A 24932-nucleotide genomic window follows, 5' to 3' on the forward strand; every position below is an offset into this window, starting at 1 on the left:
GTTTAGGAGCTTCAAAAACACATTTGAAGACTTGGAACTGGAATAACATTTTCAGATCAGGAAATTAGTTTTGAAAGAGTTTTATAAGATCAAGAGGTTCGAGTATTTTCTGAATCAACAGATGATCACACAATCACTCAGTTTATGATCAAAACTAGTAACCCAAACAGGTTTTTAGAGCTCAAAAGATTTGTGGTTAACGGAAAATTATTTGACAACATTTTAATAACTGAAAATGATTTATGTTATTTTTCAAGAAAAATACTGCTAAAATGCTGTGGTCTGCTTTTCAAATAGGACAGTTTGTGACTTCCCTTTATTTTATATCATAGATCAAAAATTAAATTATGTAATAATATCATGATAGGTTAATTTAAAAAAAAAAAAAATCAATGACGAAAAGATTAAATCACTTTTGGTTGCTGCTGTACTGGAGTCAGTACACACAGCAAAAAACTGTACAAAGGAGAGAAAAAAAAATCACTGATACAATGGCTGAGTTGGAAATGGGCTCAGATGAAGCAGACCTCTTTAAATTGTGAAAACATTACACTCCGGAGATACATGCCTGACATGGGAGGTGGGGAACAGGCTGCCGTAGCTGCTGAGTAAGGGGGTATGTGCCACGACTCAGACCCTGAGTGACAGGTATTGACCTGCCCAGCCAAAAGACGTCTCTGTGGGAACGCTATTGATTATTGCCACAGCAATAAAGGTCCCGGAAGCTTGTGAGAATGTCACAACTCTCTGCTGCCTATACCAGTCGCGGTCCCAGCACACAAACACAAAGACAGAAACACTGTCACTGTGTCACATCCCAACCTACAGCCACTCATTCTCTCATGCTAACTAAAGCGCTCTGACTGGCCGATTGAAAAGATGAAAGAGAGATTGGTGGCTTAGTGGCCACCTCGCAGGCTGTGTGTATAGATGCATGAGGTGTGGGCCCCTGAGAGACCCCCCACTACGTGTTACGGGTCCAGTTCATCCCAATTTCAAAAAAAGATATTCCTATGGATGTTTCAAGCCATGCTAGAGTTTCAAATATGGTTTTCTGAGTTTTCAGCTGCTTCTCCAGTACAAAAAGGGTGAATTTACTTTCATTGGTGGGGCTACCAGCAAGAAGAATTCATTAGAAATGTATTCATCCAGAATCATTGTTCCTATTTATCAAAATAATCTCCAGAGCACTTTATCAACAGTTATCATGGGGACTATTTTTTTGATACGAAGTAGTTCCAATAAAATAGAGTAATAGGGGCGGTACTTCTGGAAAAACATGTTGCTGTTAAATTCATCAAATGTCTCTTTTCAGTGCTGTGAACACCACAAACAACATCCCCTGGGATGGAGGCGGCTATCTCAAAGATGTCTCAGGGTCTAATATCTCAAATCCTGCATAAAAAAACAAAAAGTATCTGTCTTGATTGAAACTATGAGAGGTAAATCAGATTTTTTTTTTTTAATTTTTAAATTTATTTTGGTAAACTGACTCTTTAACACAATCCTCATCTAACTGCTGTTTGTCCACTTTTTTTTTCTTTCAGACTCTCTCCTGCAATCTGTTGAAAACAATGAAGGTTTTCTTTTTGTCTTCCTCTCTCCTTCCTTCTCCCTCTGTCCCTCATTCACACACCCCCACACACAAACGCCATCTCCACCCTTGACCTCGCAGTGAAAAGTTAGTGCACCCGAGGTTGAACTCTCCCAGGTCAGCTGCAGCTGCAAACGCTGGGAAAGTGCCCCTGACATAACGTATATGTCTGTGCGTCGGTGCGGGTGCGTTTGTGTGTGAGTGTGGCAACACTTGGGGTGTCATGAATAGGAGAGATTTGACCCTCAACCTTCCTGACCTGTCCACACAAACAACCCCTTTAAGCCAAGTCCACTATTGTCAGCCTTGACTGCTTGCGTTTATTCACAGAGCCCGCCAAAAGAGCCTAAATTCATCATATACCACTTTGCTTATTATTTTCCACCCACATTTATGCATATTTTCATCTCTACTTTCCCCACCATCCTTTCCTTCATTTTCATTCTCCTGCTCCTGTTCCCATCACTCCCCTTTTCACAGTCTCTGCCTTCTGTCCAGCTGCACATCTGAGCTTGAAATTTCAATTGTATTTTAAACAGATTGAACATCAGTATTCAAATATTTGCATCCTTAAATTCACTGCAGGTTTAACCCTCCATAAGTCCCAGCCTCAAATGTACCAAACTTTTAGTCAGTGCCTTCTCTCAAGTGTCAGCACATCTTTTGAAAAACATTTATCAATTTATATAATTTTACCTTCAAATTAATGTTTGTATTTCTCCCAGGCTGCTCCAATATTTCCTTTTTATTGTTAAAAAAAAAGTGCCCCTTGTCTGGTTTAAGAATAATTTCCTTCAGGTTTTAACTGCGTGAACTGTTTGCTGGACATGACGGAAGATGACAAACTTGACATTGTTTCTACAATTTAGATTGTTAGTTAAGTGATGTTGTATCATATCTATCAAAGTTTTATTCAGGCACATGATTTATTATATAGAGGGATATGGCACATTATAAAATCCTATTTGACGATGCTCTTCTAACTAAAGAGACGATCAAACTTGCAACATATGAACCACAATGACTTGAGATCTTGTGTTTTTATTACAGTCCTGGCAACAGCTGTTCAAGGAGTTTGTCAAACTGAGATCCAGACACCTCCAGGTATTATTGAGGAGGCTCAAGACGTGTCTATTCAACATGCTGAGGAACATTTTGGTAGATGGGGGCGCATACAATATGCTGCAAGTTAGGAAAGTACCAGTGGAAGTCTTCAGTAAGAGAAACTTGGAGACCCTTAATGATACTTGTGGCTAATCAGTAATTTAGGTTATTTACAGTCACCAAAGTGACCCAACTAACATGAAGATAACACTCCTGTTTTAAAGCTCTGTTTCACTTTTATCGCAACTGTGAAACTCACCTCACTCCTAAATCCTCAACTGAGTGCACCTGTTTGCTCCTGCATCCTCTGATCAGCCATGAATTTTCTAATGCCCACACATTGGTGCCCATTACATTCAAGATGCATCTTTGACCCTTCTATACACAGAGGAGCTAATCTCTGTTTTCTTTGCTTCTTCTTGACAATGGACTGTGTGAGAGCACCAAAACCTACATCCCCTCTTGTCAACAGAACCACTCAAAGCTATAGGGCTGCAGTAAATAAAGACAGACTACAAATGGAAAATGACATACTACGAGTTGTATTTAAAATTTGAAGCCCCTCTTTGGTCAGTATCACAAATTTTCCATGTTGTTATTAAATGAAAGACTCTGACTCGTCCCTTTTACAGCTCCATTTAAATGTAAGGAATTACAATGAGGTTGAACATATCTCTGACCATTGAGAATTTATTTTTCACCCATTAAAGCCTCCAGTGTTTACAAGTTGAAACTCATTACTTAACCCTCCTTATACCCAACCCCACCCCCCCGCCCCTGTTGAATTCACTGCATTGGACTCTGTGCAGCAAGCATTCAGCCACCCAATCCCCCTTCACAAGTACAGTTTTATATTCGATGCATTGTCTTAAATAATTTCCGAGAAGCAGGAGCAAAACAAGAAAACTCATTTGTCTTCCACTTTTGACAGAGCAGGACATATTAAGTAACTGTGATTAACTAAGTGGTGGAATAAATACTCTGGTCTCAAGAGGAAGTAGCAACACCATAGAGTAAAATACTTCAATAAAGTCACAGACAGCAAGTATTACCAGCATTTTATAAAGTTGCTTAGTCATTATGTGGAGGGGCTCCTTTCAGTGTATTATATCATTACAGTGTTTTAGCTCATTTTAATTTATTATCATCTTATTTTGAAAGGTTATTTTGCATGAAAAATGGTACATTGAAACTTCTGCAGTCATTCAGTACACAAGAAGTGGAGTAAAATCTAATATCCTATAAAGTATAGAGTATAAAGTGGAATGAAAATACTAAAAATAGGGTACAAGTAACCTCATAATTGTACTTAAGTGCACTTGATCAAACCAATCCAAATATTACCCATTTAAAACCAGAGGATCAAAAGGCCCCAGGACGACTTGAGTAAAGCTCCTTCTCTTGGATCAAAACCTCCCCCTGCTGGTCAATCTCGGAAACTGCAGTCAGAATGAATACAAATTATTTTGTGTACCCTGCAGCCTTTTACAGTTACATTAGTTTCATACAGTATCTTCTGATACAAATTGTATTTTCAAATCATCAGATGTAGCCTACATGCTTACAGTAATGCAGTCCAAATGTTTATCTGAAGACTCAAATATTGAGAAAAAAAAATAAAGAGACTAATTTTGACTCAAAGTAAGCAAATGTTGAATTCCTTTAGTTGGATTTGTGTTGTTGTTGTTGTTTGTTTAATCATGGTTTGAATGCGATGCAGTTTGTTGAATGTAAACTTTATAGCTTCCCCACTTTCCTCTACAAGATATCACCATTGACAAAAAAAAAAACCCAACAACAATGTGTCCTCACTGTGCGCAGAGCTTTATGAATCATTCAAATGTGGCCAAATCACGCTTCCATTTTTGGACAACGTTGTCAGACTTTTCTCACAGCGGAAGTTGAAATTTAACCCTCTCTCGAACCGGGTTTGGATGAGTTGTTGGAAAAAGCCAGCGTGTGCATGAAGTTAGGGGTAGAAAATTTGGGAAAGCCCTTTTTTTTTTTTTTTTTTTTTTCCCCTTTCTTTAGAGTGCTGACGAGTACAGCGGCGTCGAGCTGCTGCTCAGATGCACCGTGGATTATATTTCTCAACAGCCTCCACCATGTTTATTCACTTTCTGCTTCTCGGGGCCTTTCTTTCCCAGGCTGGGTGTTACTTTTCGGAGGAGAAATATCCGGAGGAGTCGAAAATGCAGCCTCCGACCGTGGTGATCGCGATCATAGCCAGAAATACTGCCCATTCCCTGCCGTACTACCTCGGAGCTCTGGAGAGACTCAACTACCCCAAAGATCGCATCTCTGTGTGGTGGGTTTCCTGCATGGACTCTGGTGACTGCATGCACTGCCAAGGCTGTTTGTTACGGGGGGACTCCTCTACGACAGGAGCCGTTCAAAAAGGTCAATGGCATTTAAATTAGTTGGTGAAAGCAGCAGCAGCGTCCTACCCCTCCCTTGTTCCCTCTCTGCCTTTCACAACCCGAGCTGCCTTTCACTCCGCCGCATTCATTTCCTGATGCGGGTTGCTTACTTTTTTTTTTTTTAGCTGCTCTGTTGAGTTTATCTTGAGAAACTTGGCAATTCGAGCTGTGATTTAACTTTTTAACTCATTCCGGATGTTGAACGCTGAAAACTACAAACTGAACAGACACTAGTCGTGGAACTACTTTTTTTTTATTATACTGTAGTAAAAGTACCAATACAGCAGTGTAAAAGCCCTGCAAGAAAAAAATATTTTTAAAAGTAGTGTTAGCAGCAAAATAAATGATCTAATACAGTAAATTAAAAAATGCTTGATCTCACTGATGCAAAAATCGCATAAAGATCCAGTATTGCTGTAGAATCATTTTTCTAATTGATACATTTATGTTGTCTCCATCACTTTGGCCACCCTCGCTCTCCACAAGAAAGGGTTTACTAGAGTAACACTTTAAGATATCTTAGTTATGAACAGAAAACGGATCCAGTGTTGTATTTTCTTATTGGAACATCATGTGCAGCTGGCTGCTCTGTCCAAAGGTGGTGGAGCGCATCAAAAGACATCATAAACCAAAGTGAGATTGAGGATTTGAGTGTGTATACTCAGAAATGATGCTCAATCCCACTAATAAGACTGGTCATTATTTGTACAACTTGTTATGGCCATTGTTGAACTTAATGTTTCAGCATTTGAGAGATCAGTTTTTCTGGGAGATTTTCATTTGTTGGTCTGTCTTGCCATGGGTCGGCACATCACGGTAGGAGACCCTGCGGTGAACCTTGGGATGACCCAGGAGGAGCTCAAAAATGTTGCTGGGGAGAGGGAAGTCTGGACTAATTTGCACGACCTGCTCAACCATGACTGTGACCCCTGTTAAGCGTAAGAAATTGGATGGATTTTCATTAGTTTTGGTGATGTGCAGTAAACTTTGAATTCTGTTTTCTCTGTGCTCCACAGGGCAGCCACAGATCACAACTCAGACAACACCACTGCCATACTGAAAGAGTGGCTGACTGTCATGCAGAAATTTTACCACTATGTTGAGTGGAGACCAATGGATCAGCCCACGTAAGTCCAAACACAGTAGATAAAGGTAGTAGACTGTATTTAGAGTTGGGATCTAGGTAAACAAACACCCCGTCCTGATCACCACGTGCATTCATATGAAGGGAAACACAGAAGTCATCCTTCCCTCTTACCTTTATCTGGATGACAAACACATATTCTGTGGAGTGTCATACATAACTTTGGAGTTTCTGAGTTTGTAGTTCATCTGTCAGTGATAATGGAGCCTAAAAATAAAAACTAATTTATGGCCTAAAAATAAGATGTTCTCTGCATATTATGGAGTGATGCAGCACGTCTCTGTTTGTCTGAGCTGAGGAGACTATCAGTGGAAATTTGTTTGAGCCTGATAATTATTCAGTCTGAGTCAACTCTTCTCATCTGCCTCAGTCATGTAACTGTTTAGGTTCTCAGTCCTGCTGTATTTTCTCCATCTAATTATGTTTATTTTGCATGGAGAGCACAGAACTTCCACCTTGAACTGTTCTTACTGTGTGTTTGATCCACTGGTACAAGCACACTGTATGTCACATAATACAGTACATTTCACATGCACCGCTGTCTCGTATGAGCTGTTATTCTGTTTGTGCATACATTAGAGTATAAGGGGTAAACATGGACTGTTTTTCTGCACGTAATCTTGACAATTGACGAAGAAAAGCGGTCGAGAGTGTTCTATGATTTTTGAGATTTGATTTATTTAGGAAATGTTTTTTATTATATAAACCATTCAGCCTAACTCGGTTGGAAATGATAAATACATGAGAAAAGGGGAAATTTATACCACATTGTACCCAGAGAGTATTGTAAAATCATCTGTCTGTTTTAGGTCCTATGCAGGAGAGCTGGGTCCGAAACACTGGCCCAACACCAGATATGAGTACGTGATGAAGCTGAAGCAGGCAGCACTCAACTTCGCTAGGAAACGCTGGGCTGACTACATCCTGGTACATTATAAAATCTGTCTTCAGATTCATATCAGCACCTTTTTTTTTTTTTATTTCTCAGATGAAATTTCTTCCTTCTTTGCAACTGTTTCATCCAAGAAAAAAAATATGGCTGTTCAAGTGAGAAATGACACTACAGTCATGTCTCTTGTTTCAGTATGCTGACACAGACAATATCCTCACCAACCCAGACACCCTCAACCTGCTGATAGCAGAGAACAAGTCAGTCATCGCTCCCATGTTAGACTCTCAGGGAGCGTACTCCAACTTCTGGTGCGGTATCACTCCGCAGGTGAGCAACACTTTAAAATGCACAGTGAGTGAAGTCATGTTCAGAGTCGCCAAACTTTTCCATGTCTCTGTCTGTGCACTTTTTTTTGCTAGGGATATTATCGTCGAACAGCCGAGTACTTCCCCACCCGTCACCGTCACAGACTGGGCTGCTACCCAGTGCCGATGGTCCACAGCACCATGCTGCTGGATCTGAGGAAGGAGGGCATGAAGAAACTGGCTTTCTACCCTCCTCACGATGACTACTCGTGGCCCTACGACGACATCATCGTTTTCGCCTTCTCCTGCCGGGCTGCAGGTTTGTTAGTGTTTCTTTATAGTCATGTTTAGTGTTCCTGTTCAACTAAAGACGGGCAGAAAAAGAAAAGTAATCAGGTTTACTCAAGCTAACTATGTATGCACTCACTTTGATGTTGAGTAACTTGTTTGAGCGTCTCTGTACTGATAGTACTCAGTGATTAAAATCCTAGGATGTTCAACAATAACAGGCTCACTTATTCATTCAATAATATAATGACTGATTGATCTTTGTTGCCACTCAGAGATACAGATGTATCTGTGTAACAAGCAGCGCTACGGCTACGTGAACGTCCCTGCCAAACCTCACCACACCTTGGAAGACGATCGCCTCAACTTTGTCCACGTCCATCTTGAATCCATGAGTAAGAACACACTGATTCACTATCTGTTCATTTAAAAAAAAAAAGGTGAAATACTGACAGAAAGATTGACAAATTGACAAATAAAAGACAAACAGCGCAAGTTTCTGAATCAATAGTAACGACATCTGCACACGTTCACGCTGTTAGGCTTTATTTTACTGCTTTATGCTCTTCTCTCCTAACTCATGTCTCCTCTTTGTCAAAAAGTCGATGGTCCCCCCATGAATCCATCTCGCTTCACCCACATGTTCTCGAAACAGAGAGACCTCATGGGATTTGATGAGGTGAGAGACACTCCATTGCTTTCCTGGTTTTCAGGAAGAAAGGCATTTTTTTTAATGTATATACTAAGATAATATGTTCCTATGTCATCGTTCCGATTTTTCAACTTGTATCGTGACCTCAACAGCTGAGAATTTTTTTTTTTTTAATATTTCAAGGATATGTGAATGTTATTCATCATAATTCTGGTGTTATGCCTGTTGTCTTGACATGAGTTTTTTTTTTAATTTTTTTTATTACATTTGTGTTATTACTGGAGAGTTTTCCCATGATGATTGGAGTTCAAGAAAGCACAGAACATACAGTATACTTGTCTGCAGGGGTCACAGATCAGAGACGACAGCATGCAGGCCAGCTTTGACATGCAATTTGAAGAGCTACTGACCGCCTGTCCTCCTCTCCTCAGATATATCTGATTAATCTGCGACGCCGTACTGACCGAAGAGATAGGATGTTGTTCTCTCTGAATGAGCTCGAGGTTGACGTCAAGGTGGTAGATGCCGTGGATGGAAAGTAAGTGTACTCTCAGACAAAGACTTAATGCAGTAATAACAGCTCAGATGGAGAGAGAGTGTGTTTAGTGGTTTCATGAGATGGAGAAAAAAAAAACCACAATAGCAAAACTCTGGTAAATATAGATTATATACTGGTTATACATCAGCTCACTGTTTGGTTGAAAATATACAGACTTTACCAAGGCTAAGGACAGATTTCAACAGGTTTGTCTGTTTTCTAGCAACTAGTCTCTGTAAAGTTAAAATTTATGTGGGCAACAAGGTTAGAAATACCTTCCTTCAGCCCTCCCTCCAGATGGTTCTGCCACAAATTGCAGAAAAACAGAAGTTCTACACACTTTATTTGTAATCTGATCAATTGTAACAAATTAAGAGGTGTAGAGCTCGAAGATTTTTGTAAATGCATACTATGTGAAAATTTATGGATCTTAAATGTATGTCGTTCTTCCTTTATTTTAGGCTCTGGCTCAGTGACGCTGCCTCGTTACTTTCTGTTTTGTTTTACATAGTTTTTCATATAGTCATGGCTGTTTTCCATTTCCTATCTCTGCCTCTGTTTAGTTTTATAGTTAGCTGTCTCAAGAGACGTAACAAAGAGCTGACAATTTAGGCTTCAGGGTTAATTTCTAATCATATTTTGCGCAAAATCTGAATGAAGATATTGATGCTGTGAAAAGAAAATCTTTATTACGGCCAACAATACTGCACGTGTTACCACTGCATTTTGTAGGTAGTGTTAAAATCATCAGCTGTCCTCCATGTAACAAGAGCTGTCCATTTTTGGTGTTATTCAAGGTGGACTGCATTTTACATCGGTGTAACCGCTTCTTCTGTCTATATGCGTGTGTAGTGCACTGAACAGCAGTGACATTAAGATCCTGGGTGTTGACCTGCTGCCGGGCTACTATGACCCATTCTCTGGACGCACACTCACCAAAGGAGAGGTGGGCTGCTTCCTCAGCCACTATTACATCTGGAAGGAGGTGAGAGGATACACACAAGTAGACTGCCCTTGCTCAGTCAAGAAGCATGGAGTGATACTTACTGTAGTTTTCAGAAATGCATGTAAGGCAATCAAAGAAAGCTCATATTCAGCATCCTGCTGATTAGATTGTTTTTATTCGGTTAATTTTAATATTGAATCGGATTCCTTTCTAATCCCTGATCATATGCAGCATGTTTAGCTAAAAAGTACAATGATAAATAATATATTTATGTACATATAATAATAACATTAAATTGTGGGTGTTTCTGTCACACATACTGCAGTTTCAAAATGACAAAAGTAAAATACCGAACTCGGCACTAAAACTCCAGCTTGTTCTGAAAAGATAAAGCAAGTTGGGAATTTACATTTAAAACCGAATCCAAAAAGAAAACCAGCATTTGGATTCTTCAATAAATGAGGCTTACAGGGTGTATAAATGTTTTCCCTCTTCTCGTCAGATGGTGGACATGCAGATGGATAAGGCGCTGGTGTTTGAGGACGACGTTCGTTTCCAGGCCAACTTCAAAAGACGAGTGCTCCGACTGATGGAGCAGGTGGAGCAGGAGGAGCTGGACTGGGACCTCATGTAAGACCTGCTCCATCATGGTTCCTGTTTTGGTGGGAGTTATATTAGGCCGGGATGAGCAAGGTCAGGTTAAGTTAATGCAGTGACCCCAGGTGTGGGGTCAGTGGTCACCTTCACGAATGCAGCGTACCTCACTCACTGCTTATTTAAACAGCGTTCAATGGTCTCGCGGTGTGAATATTCCTCCGTGTGTGTCTGTATCCAAAAGACAGATGTTAATTTGAGTTTCTGTGTTTCAGGTCTGACAGTACAGAGAAACCAATGGTTTTAATTGAAATCATACTTAGAGGATTAGACAAGACGTCAGACTCATGATCAGAGCAACTATTGGCAGGACAATTGGATGTTCACCAGCTTCTTTTTTGTGTGTTTTTATGGTTGCCACATCTTCGTGAAAGTGCTTAGATAAATATGCAAAACATATGCTGAAAAAATGAAACTTTCCAGGACATCTGCCAGCAGATTTTAGTGACCATGTGTCTTTTTTTTTTCTTTTCTTTGCTACAGTTTTCTTCTCTTCATTTCTCCTTCTGGCTTTATGTTGCCACAGATACCTCGGTAGGAAGCAAGTGAATCCTGCGAATGAGGAGCCGGTGGAGCACGTTCGGAACTTGGTGGTGGCCGACTACTCATACTGGACTCTGTCCTACGCCATCTCCCTGCAGGGAGCCCAAAAACTGCTCAATGCTGAGCCACTTTCTAAAATGCTGCCTGTTGATGAATTCCTCCCCATCATGTATGACAAACATCCAAAGTACGTATCACAAAAAGGCATTTCATCCACTCACTGGCAGAAATATGCTCTCGCACGCATAACCACAACTACCCATGCATTTCTTTTATTCATCTTGATGCAAATTTTTGTGAAATTAGACAGTTTTGTTTTATAAAACATACTCTAATTTGCTTATTTCTATAATAAAACTCATCTTTCAACAATCTCCTTCTGCTGTAAGAACTATAAAGCTAAAACCAACCTCATAATTGCGAAAAAAAAACCCAACAACCATTCTTTCCTATAGCTGCATAAACTTGTGCACACACTTTATATTTAGCTTGGCTTTTTGGGGACATTGTAGATTAAAGAACTAGTAAAGACATGGTTTTAATTCAGTGAGATGCTCCGAATAGAAGTCACTCTAACATGTAGTGCTTGTCAGGCTGAGTTGGAGCTCCACATTTCAAAATAGATTTTTTTTATTTTTTATCTTTCTGAACATTTTCCTTTTGAAGATGTACAAGCCTCATGGCAGCATTTCTCTATGGGATTGATTGTCTGGATTTTGGCCAGTGTGGACTGCTACTTTTTTTTAGGCACAGTGTGACGGATAGACAGCCAGAAAGGGATGCAGATGTGTTTGTGGCAGACTTGAAATGTCTCAGCAGCTACTTGATTAAAATTTGTTCACGCATTCATGGTGCCCAGAGCATACATTTTACTGACTTTGATAATAATCACCTCATTTTCAATATAGCGCTACCAGCAGGTCAAAGTTACTGCATCACAATGTTGTTTTGACATCTACTCACCATATTGGATCATTGTTTTCCACAGACATTTGTGATTTGTAGAAATTGAATCCAAATTCCTCTTGTGATCCACTGATTTTTTTAAATTTTTTTATCGAGCACCACCATGAGGTTTTTGATATTGACTACTGATAGCTATGGGATGGATTGCCATGGAATTTGATACGCACACTCATCTCTCCCTCAGGATTAATTGCAACCATTTTGGTGAAGCTTTAACTTTTAATTCATCATCAGTTCAAAATGATCAATTCATCCAATACTTTGGTCTATGACCAATTTCCTGCAAAACTAACAGCAGTCCCACCATACAATTTCAGCTGTATGTTGAAATGCTAATAAACTAATGTGCGCATGCCAACAAGCCAAACTGAGATGTTGAACATGGTAAACTTTGTACCCGCTAAGCATTAATAGGCATTGTCTTTGTGAACATGTTAGCGTTTAGGTAGGTAGGTAGGTAGGTATTTACTTTGCACTGGAGTTACTAAGTACAGCTATAGTCTGGTTCTTCTGTCTTTACTTTGATTTATGTTGATCCAGACCAAAGCTGTCTAAAAACAGCAACAGAGTTTAGCTCCTTCAAGCATCTCAAAAAAATGTCTGCTGCTATTCTTCTCTGTTTTCCTCCACTAATGCCTTTTCTGTCTCCTGACTGCCATTAACCCAGGCAGGATGGTTGTATCATTTTTGGTTGTTATTTGTTTGTGGTATAGTATATGCTGTGATGTGCATTAGCTGTGACACCCTCAAAACAAAGTAGCTTTATGAAATATCTGCTTCAACTCCACCCTCACCTAACGGCTGCATGGAACACTGACCCCATTTCAAGCCCTTATATCCCTGACATTAGCCCCAGTTCTCACCAGGCAGCGGCTGTAAGGAATGAAATCCACCTTGTGCTCAAGGATCTGCAAACCAGAAGGCTTGGCAGTGTCTGTGTGCTCCGTCATGTGTGGAAAACTGGCTTATAGCCATCCCACTTTCTCTATTCTCTCTCTCGCTGTGTCTCTCTCTCTCTCTCACCTCTGTGATTCTAATTTGATATGCTTGACTACCCCGCTAAGAATGCACAACGACTGCGCCCCACGCATTGGTCCTTCTGTCGCCCTTCATGCTAAGAGTAATGGAACCGTCTTAGAAATCGGCCTCTCTCTGCATCTCTTGTCCAATCAGTGTATTCCTAATACATTACAAAATACTGCTGATGATTCATAGTTGTAGGAAAAATTCCCCAAAATGCACAAATATTGAATCTAAGATGCAGTTTTCCACGCTTGTTATTAGGAGTCTTTTATTGTGACACACTAAATGTGTTGTTAAGTCTCAAATCAATCAAACTAATGTAATCTGTCACTGTTCTCCCTCTGCAGTGAGGACTACAAGTCCCATTTCCCCAACAGAAATTTACAAGTCTTCAGCGTGCGCCCCCTCCTGGTCCAGCCGTGTCACTATGCTGGTGATTCCCAGTGGGTGAGCGACACGGAGACATCAACTCTGTGGGATGATGACTCGGTAAGGACCGATTGGCGGGGTTCCCACAAGACCCTGAAAGGGGCGTCGCCGGCACCCGAGATGCTGTCAGCTGCCTACAGGGATGAACTTTAGTGCGGTGCAGATGAGGCTGTGCAGACGCGGCAGGTCAAAAGGCTACGAGGTCAGAGAGACAGATGCTGGGAAGAAAAAGTGTTCTCAGACTTTATTTCAGCCTGTGTCACGCCACTGACATGCTCAGTGTCATTTATACTGGACTTTGATTTTTTTTTTTTTTTAAACATTTTAGCAAGTGTAAGGGACAAGATGAATTTTGGGGGGGGGATACATCTTTAGGTGCAGTTTGTAAAGAGGCAGTTTGTAAAGCCATACTCGGACACACGTCTCAGCATTTCAAATGCAAGAACTTGCACAACAGATTTTTGTCAAACAGTCCAATGTTTAGATAGTCTTCTATGGCTGATATCATGATCATTTTTTGTTAAATGTGTGCTTGTAATGGTGTGTTCTTGTCATGACTGCATTTTTATAACACTAATCTCAGCTTTCAAAAAATAACCCAAAAACAAAAAACAAAACCAGTGAAGTGGCTTCTCAAGGACTATTCTGTTGATCACAGACTGAGATAATTGCACTGCTCACAACTCCTGGCAAGTCTGGACTGAAGTCTGATATTGTTTTGACATTATTTCCTCAGAACATAGACCATAATAATAATAATGATAACTATAATTTAAGTGGATGTGAGTTGAAGGAAGTCAAAGGAGCGAGATGAGTGGAAACACACCTAGTTCATCTCCAGCGAAAGGCAGAAAAGTGAGAAGACAAACTGTTAACAACAGCAGTGGACCTTTAAAAAAAGGTTTTAGCCTGATCGGCATATGGAAAACTGAATCTTCTCAACATTAGAGCACGCCATGATTCAAGAATGGTGAAGGCAGGCTCATTTTGCTTTGGGGCATGGTTATTATTTCTTTTTTATTCTTATTTTCATTTAGGTATTTTTGTCTTTCCATTCTTCCATTCGTCTTCCACTGGAACTGTTGAGAGATACAACTGTATCTTACAAGAAGCCAGACTGTCCACGATCAATATTTCCCTCAGCATGAACAGTCTTGAAGCCAATGGACAGTATTGAACCAGTTCATTGGTATCACATTATATTTAGTATTTTGTTAGTGACTTTAAGAATGTTTGAATTTTAACAATTTAAGCTGCAATTTATGAATGGGTTAACCTGGACTACCTTCTACTTTATGGTTGTGTTTTCATATTTTTACATTTCACATATGGGTATGTAAATTCAGCTCCATAATCAGAGTTAGTATGATACCTGAAAAGCCACCAACTCTTTTTTTGATATTTAACAATTTTATATTGATATGTAGTTTTATTTATTTAAACCACAAACCACAAATGTTAACTTCTTAAAATCAATGCATAAATAAATATTGAAATTTAACATGGCCTTAAGAGAGAGGATTGTACTGCTGCTATATCTGACATCACTCTATTTTAATTTAAAAATAAATTAACTTTGTCATAGCATCAGTCTTCACAATGTTCAACCTTTAATTGTTGAACACAAACTTGAATCAAAAGGCCTTTTTGTAATTTCAGGATGTCTAAATTGGCAATGCATATTATTGGTATTATAATACTGCAAAATAATTGAATAATGCACTATTGTAGAACATTTTAACTTTAATCATACTATTACTACTATTTTAGACATGCTCCAGCAAAATAAGCCAACTCATTCTGGGGCCACTCAAATATTTGTCTAAAATCAGTGCAGCATATTAAGTAAAGAGTGTTGTCGTTTTTTTCCCAGTGTATGCATAGTTTGTGGAGGAGAACCGGTTAACTTTTTTCTGCTTTCTTAAGTTTAGAAAATAGAAATGACCCCCCATGTGTTGTAGCATAAATCTCGAAAGCCATATTGAAACACAGCCTTTGATAATCGTTTTGTAGCATCACTGGAACCCATGTCTCTCCAGGAATATGTTGAAACTCGACAGGGTTGCAATGCAAGTAACTGATGTTGTAATACTGATGTCCTTCAAGGATTTTTAATGACAGCCTTTACTTCATTTATTTTTCAATCATTTGTAATACTCTAATTTCATGTATTTTTCCATCACTGTGCATCTTTCTTTTCCTTCATATGTCCTAATTTATTTGTCAAGTCTTTTGTGATGTGGTTGACAGTCACAGTACAACATACAATCAAGTGCAATGGCTTTTCTGCCTCTTTCAGTGTCTTTGAGCAATACATTGTAGACATGTAATATACAACAGATTGTTGGGACAACTGGACAACAAACTGTTCAAATGTTAATAAAAAAAAGTTTGTACACTTTTTTTGTTGTCTAAATGTGGCGAATGGTTAAGTGATCAACCAAATTATCTTTAGAGAAGAGTACAGAGGTATTGAAGTACATTACAACTACCAGATGCTGCAGTACAAAAATGTACCACAAGATAGCATCGTTTTTATTGCATTAACCAGGTGGACCAGGCAACGCACTATTTCCTGGATTTAAAGAAAGTCTTTTAAAACACTGTTGTAGGTTTTCATATTTGGGCCTTTCTTTTTCAAATATTTTGTGGACTGATTTAGTAAGTGCATATTGACTGTTGTATTACTACTCAATAGTTGATCAAAAATAGCATCTTTGTTTGTTGGATCAGCATTGTAATGGTGTAGCCAGTCAAACCAGATTTTGTTTATCTGGTTACTTTGTTGGTGTGAAGTCATCTGTGTAAGTAACAAAAATATAATTCAACCCTTACATTCACAGTTTGTTTTCTTTTCAGCAGGTTGAAACTCAATCAGGCTTAAATCTGGTGAGTTGCTCAGCCACTCTAAATCCCCTCCGTGTTTTGTCACTGATAAAAGCCTTGGTTGCAGAGGCAGCATCTTCTGCTTCATTGTCTTATTGCAGGATAAAGGTCTTGCCAGTGACAGTAGAGGAATTGCGTTGAACACACCCAGGTGAAATTCATCTGTGTGCTTCTGAATTCATCCTGCTGCCACCATCTGTTACATCATTAATGAGGAAAGCTACACATGCTGAGACCTCCATGTTGGTCTCATCTGTAAGTAAAACTGCCCCGGAACCTCTCTGGCTTGTCTTTATATTTATCTGCAAATTCCAATCGAGCCTTTTGGTTCTCACTGCTGATAACAGGTTTGCGTCTTGTCCAGCTCCGTGTAATTCTTTTGTCGAAAGCTTCTACAAATGGTGGCTTGTGATACTAGACTGGCAGTGATTTCTCTTGCTGTTGTTTTGGGGGTTTTCTTCTCAGCTCCAAGCATTTGTTTTCTCTCCTCACAGATGAGTATGTTTTTTTCTTCTTCATCAGTTCTCTGATCTTCATGTTGGTGTGTTTTGACTCCATTAGACAAGCAATAGATGAAAAGATCGACAGAATTGAAAACTGGACAGTCATTGGCCAGCTGTGTGCATACATTGCATGGAAGAGGAAAAAAACCTAAGCAACAACCTGCACCTGTCAGTCAATAGGGGGGATCAACCCAACATGGTAAAGGCTAAATACCATGCAAAGTTAATGGAAAAACTTCCTATTTCATTCTGCTGAGAATAATTATGGAGGGTTTTTATGCATTTCCTTTATAGGTTTATTTAGTCAACACTTAGTGCCTATTGACAACACTTCATATATACACACAGTAAATCTGAATGTAATCATATACATTTGCCCTTAAGCACACCGCCAGCTGTCTGCACATGCAGTAATCTATCTTGCTTATGTGACCATGTTTCTCTGGAACACCGAGAATGAGTAACTGGCTGAATCATCGACAGTGTGTGCTTGTAGTCGTGCTGTTTGCACAAGCATTTCACACATACTTGCATGTGTAAGTGCACACAAACATGTGCACATGCCGCGCTACGCTAAACAAAACTGTTATACAACAGGATGAACTTTGTTGGAGGAAGACAACAAAGTTCAAAGTTTGACGCAGTCCACTTTTTTAGTTTCAGAAACACACCCATTCATAAGACAGAGGGCCAGACTGCAGCTCCTGCATTCAGCTCCTGTCCTGTTCCAAGCTGTGTGAACTAGAAAGACTCTCGTGTCAAAGGAGGGAACCTAAACTTAGTCCCTTATTGGCTGCTGGTCAGGAGGTGAGGATTCATGAGGTCAACTTGGCCGGCACAGCAACGTGATAATAGGGGTTAGAGCGTAAGGTTTCATAATGCTGGGTTTGGCAGTTTTGACTTTTATAATCTCTCTTCTATTCCCCCACTGCAAAATCACCACAACTTTGTATGCAGTGCCTCACGTAGGCTACAAATACAAACTGCACATACATTATTTTTCTGTGTCAATCTGATGTTCCACTTCTGCTTCGTTTGTTCTCTGGGCCTCAAGGAGTTTCAACAGCAGCTGCGGCCCTGACGTCCGCCAACACACTCAAACACACACATTAATGACTCCAATAGAACAAAACATACATGGGCATTTTCTGTGACTGCATTTACAATGATTCTGTGCTGACTATGTGAACATTTTCACAAAGGAAGATACTTGTATATGTAGCCTATATAAAGATCTATACTGCCTTAACGATCAGCATTTGCAAAGTAAATCTGTTCAAACAAATTCCCAGTTACATTGGCATGAATAATAATAACAATAATAATAATAATAATAATAATGTTTTTGCAAGTTTTATCTCCATAAGTCATGAATACTTTTTGCTGACTGTTTCCAAATGTTTGCCACAAATGCATCCCTGCAAAGTGTTCCTAACATGACAGACAACCATTGATTTATATTCGTGTCTTTATGTTTCGATCAATCAACACAAATGTGCTCGAGTTCTTAATGGATTTTAAAGTTTCTGTTGAGTCTGCCCAACTTTTGCAAGTTGCGGTGATCTTATGACTGACCTAATTCTTGACTTAGTAGGCTCCCAAACTGCCTGCCCTCTCCTGCATTTCTATGCACACACAGTATACTTGGGAGATATGATCGTTGTGCGTGGGAAGGGTTAAAGGCAGCGAGTACAACTGCAGCTCTCACTATCTGACAGCTCCTGAACCGTAGCTCCTGGCCACACCGGCGACACTTTCTCTCTTTGGTATACGGAACTAATCGGCCATTTCCCCCTCCCCATTACTCGGATACTTTGATTCTGCAAGCAGTGTTTTTTTTTTTTTTTTTTTTTTTCCCCCCACACTTTCTTAGACATTTCAACGAGTGTGTTTTCCGGGACAGTCTGTATCAGACGGGATCGAGTGTAAGTGCACATATGGAAACCAAACTACGATCATGCCACAAAGTTACAGCATGATGCAACTTGCAGGTCTGTTAACGGTTTGCATGGTTGTTAGAATGAGAGATCACATGGAGCGTTTTTTTTTTTTTTTTTGCCACGTTACTGCTTGCAACTGCTGAGGGAACTTTTTACTTTGAGACGTGTCGTTTGAGGGTATCCAGCATGCTTCGCGTGCGGTATTCTGTTATGGACATTGACGCGTGCATGCTATTGCACGCTAACTTTCCATTAAAACGTCAGTGAGCAAGAACGGAGCGGTCTGTGCTGCGCTGCTGTTGTTGCAGCCGCCAGACGCTCTGAGAAGTTTATGCTTTTTTTTGTTTTGTTTCTAATCCTTCTTGTCAGATCAAACTCTTGAAGGTTGCATAAGTTTGGACTCCAACAAGGCGTCCCCAGTTATCTAGTCGACCGTGCAAGTGCCACCCCAAACTTGTTTGTCTTCCTTCTTTGTTTGTCAATAACATAACTACTGAGTATCATCTTAGTTTTGTTGTTCTGTCTTTTTTTTTTTTTTTTTTTTGGCTTTAACTTGCATATCTGCTGAGCTGAGTAATTATTTGTGTACTATGATGGCAGCTACATTACCACTGGAAACCTGCTTTGAGCCTTTTGCAAACATCAGCCACTAGTGATCTTTAACCTTAAAGGGCATTAGTAACAATCGTTGACCATTTAAAATTTGCTGATTCATAATTGTAGGTAATGAACGTGAACTTTGATCTCCATACAGATAATTTAGCTTTTCATAGATGTGTCATTTTTTTCTGACGATTCAGCTGCAGACTTGCAACTTTAGTTGTAGAAATCTGGGACACTTGAAAAATGTTTGTAATGCTGCTTGCTGAGTTAAATAACTGTGTGAATTCACCTGCTTTTCAGATTTTTCTCGAACAATTTTTCCACACAGTATGGAAAATAATACATAATTCTATCTGCTGTAACAGTGTACAGAATTTGAATATTTAATTTACTATAAATAAGAATGACATGTCTTCTACAACCAGAGCAATCTACACAGATTATGATATATGCATATGTGATGTCACCTGTCATGTTGTTTGTAAATAACTTTTGAGTTTTTTAAATTTTACATCACTATATTTTGAAACCTTGAATGTTCTGCACAAACAATGATCATATACTTCATCAGTCTGCCCTCTTGTGACCTCTGACCGTCCTCAGGGGCCATGGCCTTCCTTGGGAGTGCAGTTCGGCGAGTGGTGTCGGCGGTGCGGCCTCCACTCTCTCCCTTGTGCCGGACAAGCGCTTGGTCCTACAGCTCCGAGCCCACCAAAGAAAAGAATGTTCCTTATGAGAAGACACTAAAACAGGAGGACGGAGTCTCATCTGGACCCACAAAGTCTTTACCCAGGTTAGGTTATGGATGGATACATGGATAATTTTTTACTTTGTTAAAGTGATGCTTCAATCCAGTCATTTTTGCAATTTATTTTTCTTATATTATGTTATGTTTAGATGATGATTGTGTACAATACATACCTGGGTAAGTACATTGTTGAAGTTATAGATCAATACTTAGTTCTGAAAATTGCCCAGATAACGGAGGAATACTGTTCTCAATGACATCTACAGGGCTTGAACAACTTAAATTTGATCTATTGATCACTGTAGTCTGCAAACACAGAACGTTGGTTTAATAAACATAATTTTGAATTAATGGACGTTCTGGGTCTAAGTATTGATAATATTTATCCACTCAATCCTAAAAAAATTAAACAAAGCCCTGTTGATTAAGCATGACACAATTAATATTACTCATCATAGTCATATCTGTTCTTTAAAGTGAAGTTACAGTCCTTAGCCTGTTAGCTTAGCTTAGTATAAAGACTGAAAGAGGAGGGAAACAAAAAGTCGTTTAGGATTACGTACAGCATCAACAGTCAATGTCCAGTGTGTTAATTAGTCTGTGTTAGAGGTGCTGATTTTGGATGGTGTTCAGGCAGAGCCAGGGTATCTGTTTCCCCCTGTTTTCAGTCCTTATGCAACTGTAAGTAAATTGATTGCCGGCTGTATCTTTACTTTAGCGGATAGACATGAGAGTAGGATCGCCCTTTTCAATATTATCATCTTAGCTTTCAAAAAGAAAGTGGATTCATGTATTTCACAAAATGACAAACTAGTCCTTTAGGTAAAAGCTTTTGTTTAATTTGTTTCACTAAATTGGGTCACTATTATGAGTTTTCATGTTGGAAAGTCATTTCCTCAGCTCACCTGTAGTTAACTGTCACCTCCCTCAGGTCAGCTGATGTGGTGGTGATCGGAGGAGGCAGTCTGGGCTGCCAGACCATCTACCACCTGGCTAAAATGGGGCTGACCAATGTAGTTCTGCTGGAGAGAGACAGACTGACTGCTGGTACCACCTGGCACACTGCAGGTACCAAACTATAAGAGTACGGACAGATGAAAGGAGTGTTTGCAGAAATGGGGGGTACCCATATAGTCCATCCCATGTAAATAATGCTTCCAATGATTCAAGGACTTTGGGTCAGTTGTTTATGTAGACAGTACCTCCACAAAGTTCTGTTAGGCTGTCTAAACCGTCCACCTCGGCTTGCTTTCCTAAAACCTGTACTTTAGTTGTGATAAGATCTCTGTAGAGCTTGCAGCTGTACATATACATGTTCACTGCATGTTTGCTCACATTTATCAGACTCTCAGTCAAAATCAGATCTATATGCATATCCGATTGTCATCTGATTTTATGTTGCAACTCTGCACAGCCAAAAATCGAATGAAATTTGAAAATGTGTTCCAAATCACACGTGTGGAGTTTGAAATATTTTGACCTCATTTTGATGGATATTTATTGATATTAACATCATGGATTTAGTTGCATAGCCAAACACCGCAGCCAATAAATCCAATAAATGACTCTTTTCCTCATCGTCCGTCATGACGCTGCTGGTGTCGTCGTAGGAGCTCTGGTCCATATTGACATGATAGCATCATGCAGTTGCTGCAGATTTGTCGGCTGCACATCCATGATGCGAATCTCCAGTTCCACCACATTCCAAAGGTGCTCTATTGGATTGAGATGTGGTGACTGTGGAGGCCATTGGAGTGCAGTGAAGTCATTGTCATGTTCAAAAAAACACTTTGACATGATTTGAGCTTTGTGACATGGTGCGTTATCTTGCTGGAAGTAGCCATCAGAAGATGGTACACTGTGGTCATAAAGGGATGGACATGGTCAGCAACAATACTCAGGTAGGCTGTGACGTTCATATGATGCTCAATTGGTATTAGAGGGCCCAAAGTGTGTCAAAAAAATATTAATGTCGCAGCAGAAATCGAGACTCTTCAGACCAGGCAATGTTTTTCCAATCTTCTATTGTCCAATTGTGGTGAATTGTAGCCTCAGTTTGCTGTTCTTAGCGGACAGGAGTGGCACCCGGTGTGGTCTTCTGCTGCTGCAGCCCATCTCCTTCAAGGTTCCACGTGTTGTGCGTTCAGAGATGGTCTTCTGCATACCTTGGTTGTAACGAGTGGTTATGTGTGTCACTGTTGCCTTTCTATTATCTCGAACTAGTCTGGCCGTTCTCCTCTGACCTTTGGCATCAACAAGGCATTTTCGCCCAGAGAACGTCCGCTCACTGGATATTTTCTCTTTTTCGGACCGTTCTCTGTATTACACTCAATACTGATTACTGTCAAACTTTTATTAAAAGTTCCACAACAGAACTTTTATTAAAATTAAGAAGTTTTGAGGTTAAAGGACAACCACCAAAACAAATCAAGTATGTTGATCACAACTGACTGCAGTGAAGGAAAAATGTTCTCAGAACCTCAAACCAAGTGTACAGTCAGTAGACTGTACTGTTGACAGTTTATTCAAACTGATTTTTAAATGACAGTTTTCAATATCTCTTCGTCTTTTCTGCGAACATGGCCGACCGCCTTGGCGTGGTTGCCTAGAGCGGTGCACATTGAATTGATTGGCAGACGAGAGGCGGTGCAAATTCAATCAAGAGAACCAATCACAAACAAGGCTCAAAATTTAAGGTCGTACTGCTGAATGATTGGATCCTGTCAGTCCCAACATTACCTAAAGTTCACTTGGGGGTCACACGTCCTGTCTTTATGTGTTTACAAAACCTGTGCCACGGATATGCAAGCCTATTTCATCAACTTCCACTTTAGTTGTAGTATGACAACTATTTCTACTTACATACGCAATGTCATTATTTTGCAACCAATGTGAATAGACTGAAAATGAGGGTTGTCACCTGGGCAGATCTGATCTGTTGTAATCTCTATATATAATACAGTCAGTCAAGAAGATCGAATTTTGATCTTTTGACAGTCCTAACAAAGCCTGCGTGTTGTAAATCCGCTAATCTGCCCGTCTGTTCACCAGGCCTGCTGTGGCAGCTCCGTCCCAGTGATGTTGAGGTGGAGCTCTTGGCCCACACCAGGAATGTGATCAGCAAAGACCTTGAGGAGGAGACGGGTCTCCACACAGGCTGGATCCAGAATGGAGGACTCTTCATTGCTTCCAACAAGCAGAGACTGGACGAGTACAAGCGCCTCATGTCGGTAAGGACAGAGGTGGACTTCATAAGGAAGGGATAGAAGGTGAAGAGATTAAGAGGTATTGTGGGACGTAGCATTTGTTTTATGTGATGCTTTACATATATAAATGGTACAATTCAATGCAACACCAATTAAAGAAGCCAATTCTTCCATGTAGTTTCATACTGGGAGGGAAATAAGAAAAAATAGTTTCAAACGCATTCATTTGGGAATAAGTTTTATCTTTTTTTTTCTGGCCACCCAAATTCCACAGAAACATATCACCAGGCTGCTTCTGCATCAAGTGGAAGTTATTTGAATATGTAACTAACTGGCATAAAAAGTTATTATGGACTTAAATGGTTTCCGTAGCAACAGGTGCCATTGAGCCCAGTAAAAAGTAGGTGCCAGTAAATGCTACATTGCTTTTTTTTCTTCCAAGAACCGAAAAAAGACACTTCAGGAAGAGGATGCAGCAGTGAGGCATGATGAATAGAAAAATCACTACACATACAGGTTTATCCTTGCGTTTAAAATAATATAGTTCTAGATAAATAAATCGGGTAAGCAAATTACTTTTTGTAAAATTCAGACAAATTCTGGCCATACAAAGCTGTTCACAGTACTTTAAGTCCAAATTCACCAAAAAATTAAGCCATGGATTCTATATACATTTATGGGTAAGAGATATATTTCATTACTGCTCTATGTAAATGCAGATCAACCAGGTTTCTACAGAGCACTCTCTAAGAAACACCTTTTTGTGTGTTTGCAAAACAATGTGTGAATGTGTGCCAGTGAGTAATGGTTCATAAGATAGATAGCTAGATAGTTACTTTATTAATCCCCAAGGGGAATTTTTTTTTTCTCGCTACAGCAGCATTTATAGGTACAGGAAAGAAATAAAATAACAGTAAAAAAATATTAAATATAAAAATGCACAGTATATACAATAAAATAGAATAAAATAAAATAGAATAATTAAATTAAAACTAACTAAACAATAGTGCAAAGTTTTTTTGTTTTTTTTATATTTAAACAACCAAGAAAAACAGACAACAGACAACGGTGTTATTGTTGTGTGATGGATTTTGCCAGAGGTGAGTTATTGTACAGTCTTATTGCAGTGGGCAGGAATGATCTCCTGTATCTGTCCTTGTGACAGCGGAGCTGGAGGAGTCTTTTAGAGAAAGTGCTCCGCTGTCCCTGCAGCAGGTGGTGGAGAGGGTGGTCAGCATTATCCAATATGGATAATAGTTTGTTCAGCGTCCTCCTCTCCACCACCTTTTCCAGGCTGTCCAGATAACTAAATTATTGAAGTAGTGAGCCCTGTGGTCACATGTCCCACAAAACAATACCTGATAGAAATTGAATGTGTGCTCACTACATATATAAAATGTTATTTTAAAGATTGCATGAAACACTGCAGTTACTGCTCTGCAAAGTTGATTATCAAGTTTTTAATTGCTTAACAGCACGAGGCGGAACATGAGAAGGCTTGTTTACATTTTAATATGTATATTAGAGGTTCAAAGTTCACTTGAAATG

The 24932-nt window shown here is 39.6% G+C and overlaps 2 protein-coding genes across 3 annotated transcripts in view; both read left to right on the forward strand.

The window, feature by feature from the left end:
• Positions 1-1391: 1391 nt before the first annotated feature.
• cercam (cerebral endothelial cell adhesion molecule) lies at positions 1392-15896 on the forward strand. Its single transcript, XM_069703379.1, has 15 exons — positions 1392-1442; positions 1548-1580; positions 2645-2698; positions 4846-5006; positions 6135-6245; positions 7072-7189; positions 7347-7481; positions 7574-7778; positions 8023-8142; positions 8350-8426; positions 8831-8937; positions 9790-9922; positions 10386-10513; positions 11064-11267; positions 13417-15896. The coding sequence occupies exons 2-15, from the start codon at positions 1575-1577 to the stop codon at positions 13649-13651; spliced, it is 1794 nt and encodes a 597-aa protein (XP_069559480.1). The 5' UTR covers positions 1392-1442; positions 1548-1574; the 3' UTR covers positions 13652-15896.
• A 2843-nt stretch (positions 15897-18739) lies between these two features.
• The window catches only part of sardh (sarcosine dehydrogenase), a 46603-nt gene continuing 40410 nt past the window's right edge, over positions 18740-24932 (forward strand). The window contains exons 1-4 of one of the 2 annotated variants that reach the window (XM_069703390.1): positions 18740-18878; positions 20034-20223; positions 21110-21246; positions 23230-23408. In XM_069703390.1, the coding sequence (XP_069559491.1) occupies positions 18845-18878; positions 20034-20223; positions 21110-21246; positions 23230-23408 (540 nt within the window). In that variant the 5' untranslated portion in view covers positions 18740-18844. The remainder of the gene's footprint in view (positions 18879-20033; positions 20224-21109; positions 21247-23229; positions 23409-24932) is intronic. The other variant, XM_069703400.1, reaches the window with a different exon arrangement.

This window comes from Brachyistius frenatus, unplaced genomic scaffold, assembly GCF_029030835.1.
Source record: "Brachyistius frenatus isolate BFR_SWC_R1_liver_20210118 unplaced genomic scaffold, ASM2903083v1 Contig_3, whole genome shotgun sequence".
NCBI lineage: Eukaryota > Metazoa > Chordata > Actinopteri > Embiotocidae > Brachyistius > Brachyistius frenatus.